General features: G+C 44.6%; 1 gene segment (V, D, J or C); it reads left to right on the top strand.

Annotated features, from left to right (window-relative positions):
* The window catches only part of LOC122565543, a 10,831-nt gene continuing 5,730 nt past the window's right edge, over positions 1-5,101 (top strand). Inside the window, 3 exon segments of the V gene segment in view lie at positions 1-49; positions 148-467; positions 847-883. Coding sequence covers positions 1-49; positions 148-467; positions 847-883 — 406 coding nt within the window.

The raw sequence follows: 5,101 nt of genomic DNA, 5'->3' as shown, positions 1-5,101 counted from the left end.
ATGATGTGGATCTTGTGCTTTCTCTGTTCCCTGGCAGTGTGGCTGGGCTGTAAGTAAAACACTGCTCCTCCCACAGCAGCAGGTCGGGGTTTTACAGTCCCCTTTACAAGGGTCCATTTCTGATGTTTAATCCTTGCTCTTTTACAGATGGACAGTGTCAGACTCTGACTCAGCCTTCACACCTGACTGTGAAACCGGGAAACAAGGCCACACTGGACTGTAACATTGGAACGGTTGATAACTATAACGTGTACTGGTACAAGCAGACACCAGGATCAGCTCCTCAGTGGATCCTCTATTACTATCACTCGCACAGTGCGCCTACCTATGGGTCTGGGTTTAGCAGCGACCGTTTCACATCGACAGCCAACAGCGGCCACAACATTTACCAGTTAATCATCAAAAACGTGGAGGTGAATGATGCCGCCGTGTATTACTGTGGAAAGTGGGTTAGCTCGGCCAGTGCTTTTGTCTCACAGTGACAGAAGGTAACACAAAAACTGATATCAGGAAATAATGGCCTCCTAATATCATTGTACTGGATCAAATACTCTAATATTTAAGACTTCATAAATTACTTTAATGATGTTCTTGGGTATATTATTTTCCAATTGCCGTTATTTCATAATTGGTAACTTTGTGAATCATTGCCCACTACTGAGTGTTGATGACATTTTAATGTCAGTGTGTGGATGTTGTTGTGAGGTTATTCCTTACTGTCCCACACCAACTGGGGCACTGAGAATACATGATCAATGCTGGCACTGGAGTATCTGAAGGTGTTTTCTCTCCATTTCCAGGTTCCTGGATAACTGTATGGACTGAACCCTAGAACATCACACTGTGTGTGTGTTTGGGCAAGGGACCAAGCTCTTTGTTGCAGGTAAGTGGCTGAGAATTCCCTCTGTGGATACTAACTGTGTGAATTTAGGCACTTGATTGAAACTTGATTATTTCCTCATGCCTATTTCTTAATCTGAGTGAAAATGTTGGTTGTTTCTCCAGAGTCTAGCAGCAGAAGCAGAGCAATCACTCTTGGTGCTGCCTGTCTGAGTTTGTGCTGTTTCTGACATTGGGTGTTAGTTCATAGTTTTGTACATCATAATGTTTTTGTTCATAAGTACTTTGATTTTACAAACTTTTTTTAGCTTTTTAGCATTGCAATATATTGTTAATGTATTTGGTGGTGACACATATTTGAGTATGTGGTCTAATTTTTTTCAAGGCTTATAAAGTGCAATGTTGGGAACAGTTAAATTTAGTTCTGTTGGTTTTGTTTAAAATGTTCAATATTAGCTGCACTGAGTTAAATCGAAAGAAAGAAACTTCATTGATATGTTTTCTAATTTTAATTTTGTTTTTAATGCCCCAAAGCATTTCATGGTGAATTAATTAATTGAAGCTTTGTCATTGCTTTTTAGTTGAGTAGCAATGTGCGTACACATAACCCATTATTAATGTTGACAGAAATATCAGAAGCAATCATTCTCAGAAACCTAGCATTGCTAATGCAGTACTCAGTAAAATGCTAGTTTAGTTCCTGAGTCAGTATTTCTTTGCTCTAGTCCTCTCTCTCAATTTTAAAGCCTATTGATAACTTTGTCTGTGCTTTTTTATTTTTGCATTGAACTGGAACCTCTTGTTATCTTGATTTCTGAAATAACTCGACAGAGGCCAGTATCCCGTCATAAAGTTGTCCTGTATATACACGTGCATAGTACATGACACTGATCCAGTCTCCTCACAGCCAGCTAATAGTGAATACAACCTGTGACACTGCTGGTTGGTTGTTTGCTTATTTATGTATTTATTTTTGGTACACACACACACACACACACACACACACACACACACACACACACACACACACACACACACACACACACACACACACACACACACCCGTAAAATGCTTATCTAGGGAATTCAATATGAAGTGGGAGGGTGGGGCTGGCACTCCTATTTAAAAATTTTATTTATTTTATGTTATCTTTTTCCCATCATCGTCACAGTCCATTTACACATGGAGAGTCCTTGACACTGATCCAGATCCCTCAGAGCCAGCTCTGAGTGACCAGGATGTCTTAACGCTCCTGTTTTTTTTACATTTTATTAAACAATTCACAGTTAACAAAATAATTAACATTAACACCTGTATACAAAGAAACAGCACTTTTACAAGGGAGAGGAGCAGCAAAGCCAGATCCCAAACCCGACTGTTCAACCAGTTTACAGGGAAATGAAGAACTTCAAATCCCAGTTTCAAACATGACAAGACAGTAATAATGACATTTGTAGGCACTCCTATTTATACCCATCAGCCAGTGTCCCCCAATTGGACCAGATTAACAGCATCGATAAGGAAACTCGTATTCTATGAGGGCCATCTAGCTGACCCCAACACAATCATTACATCCATCCCCCTCTCTGTCCAGGGACAGAGGCCTGTTCGTTTTCTCATACCGTCTGTAGTGGGGTTTACCCACCGGGTCCAGTTACTCCGACGCAGCCTTGGATACACAGACCGACTCTCGCACCCAGAGCGTGTTGGAAGAAATTGCTCCTTTTCTTCAGGTGGTAAAGGTGCTGAGGCTGCAACATCCACCGTGTCTGTCTCTGACTCTGACAGATGGGGTGGGGGTGAAGCTACGGGTTCCAGTAGCCTTTCCGACTGATCTAAGGGACCAGGTATTTGACCCTGTCATGTTTGTGAGTTTGCAGCTTTCATCTGGTCCACATGCTTGTTCAGAACCAGCTCACTGACTTGAACTTTGTACATGACAGGACCTGACCTCTCATCAGCCATGCCTCTTTCTCATGCAGGTCCACTTCCATGATATTGGCACCAAACCTTGACTTCTGAAGTAAACTGTCTCTCTCTCGCCTGGCATAGTCTTGTGTCCAGTGTTGATGTTCCTGCTGCTGTTTCACTTTCCTGCTCCCCCTTCCCCAGGTCCAGGAGGATAAGCTTTAACCTGGTGTGGAGTCTTCTCCCCAATTGCAACTCTGTTGGAGCTATTTCTGTAGCTGCCAGAAGGATGGTCAGATAATCAAATAGGAGCTGGGGCAGTTTGGTAATGAGTGAAAGTGGAAGCTGTTTTTTTAAAGTTAGCCTTCAAAGTTTGGTCTGGCTTTCCACCAGCCCAGTGGACAATGGATGGTAAGCAGCTGATCTGGTGTCCAAGACTTGTCTGTGACCAAGACTTCTGGGAGTCTGTGTATTACAAAAGATATTTGCTGCTGATGGTAATTTTTATCCCTGTTGGCACACTGCACACTGACCCACCAACGTGGCTATGCCTGCATCCAATCCTGGCCACCAGACATGACCTCTCATCAACATCTTCATCTTTGGACTCCCATAAGACCATAAGACCATAAGACATAGGAGTGGAAGTAAGGCCATTCGGCCCCTGGATGATCCTGGTGGAGTTCAGCCAGGAACTGATAGAGTCCTTTGCGTGGGACACTTCCTCACACTCCCCGTAATAAAATGCCTTCCTCTATAGTGATCTGGTCTCACCGAGTCCGGGAAAGTATTCAGTTCAGGTTGTGATGGCTCTTTTGATCTTTTCTCCCATCGCTGCCAGCTGTTATAGTTTTGCCAGGACGGGTTGTTTTTGTGTCCACATTCCGATATTTGTAGCGGTGGCCGGAAGGGACTCCGGAAAGTTTAAACTCAGAACGGACTCTTCCAGTGGCCTCCCTACCATTGGTGTATCTGCTGGTGGGAGGCAGCTCAATGCATCCACATTTTCTACTTGGCTTCCCGGACGGTGTTCCAACTTGTAATTGGGTGCACTTCGCCTGAGAGCCCAATGCTGAATTAAACCTGAAGTTATGGGTGGCACTGCCTTCTCCTCTTTGAGTAGCCCCACCGGGGGTTGGTGGTCAGTTTCTATGACAATGTTACATGAGCGAAGGTATTGGTGCAACTTCCCCACAGGAAATATAACTGCTCACTTATTTGTCTGGGAGTATTTGTGTTCTGCATTAGCCGCAGTCCAGGAAGCACACGCGATAAGCCATTCCTCTGCTTTGGGCCTTGTGACTGGTGCAGACCAGTCCATAAACGGTATGGGTTTGATTATTCCTTCGCTTTCCAGCCTCGTGATGTCTGCCTCTACTTTTGCCTGGAAGGACAGGCCTTGCAGAATCATGGAATCACTTCCCAGTCAACATGCAAGGTGGTCTTTGCTCCTTTGGTAGTCCCGATTCTTTCCTGAAAAGCGCTTGTGGATTTAATTAGGACTTTACTTGGGCTCAACATTTATCCAATAGAAAATGGTTGGCTATGAAGGTGAATCTTTTTCAACCAATTTCCCAACATCAAATGAGACCAGAACCGAAGTTGTACCCTTAACCTGTAAAGGTTCCCCGGTATAGGTTCTCAGTCTAGCCGAGGCCTTATGCAAAGTTCAGGGTTGGGGTCCAGAGTGAAGTTTGTTATAGACTGGTTCTGCAATCACTGATACAGCCACGCTGGTATCAACCTCCATTAGAACCAGGTGACCATTCAACCAGACATTTATTTTGATTGTGATTTGGATGTTGCTCCGCAATTTAACTGTTTCAAGACCAATGCAAGTGGGCGTTCTAGGATGTACATTGTCCTGGACACCAGCCTACAAGTTCCTTTACTCAGTTCAGGCCTAGTGGGACTCTGTTGCTGTCTCGATCCTGCACACCGGCAGCAACTACAATGGCTTGCCGGCCTGGACCCTGGAAAATGTTCACTTGCTTGGCTGAGGCTTGGCTTTGTTTTAGGGTTTTGCTGTGGTTTGACCTAGAGTCCTCCGGTTCAGGATATGTCCTGAATGAGGCGATACTACAAGCTCAGTCTGCCTGCAGAGGGGCTCCATTTCCATCGGCATACCCTGTAACTCTTATGTTCCACTTGTCGCATTTTCTAATGACACAGCCAGTTGTTGTGCCTGTTTGAAGTCCCTCCCATCCTGGCACCTTCCCCTGCCACCGCAGGAGCTGCAAAACCTGCGCCCACACCTCCTCCCTCACCTCCATCCAAGGTCCTAAAGGAGCCTTCCACATCCATCAAAGTTTTACCTGCACATCCACTAATATCATTTATTGTATCCGTTGC

The sequence above is a fragment of the Chiloscyllium plagiosum genome, chromosome 31 (genome assembly GCF_004010195.1).
Source record: "Chiloscyllium plagiosum isolate BGI_BamShark_2017 chromosome 31, ASM401019v2, whole genome shotgun sequence".
Classification (NCBI taxonomy): domain Eukaryota; kingdom Metazoa; phylum Chordata; class Chondrichthyes; order Orectolobiformes; family Hemiscylliidae; genus Chiloscyllium; species Chiloscyllium plagiosum.
This window is presented reverse-complemented; position numbering and strand designations above follow the sequence as displayed.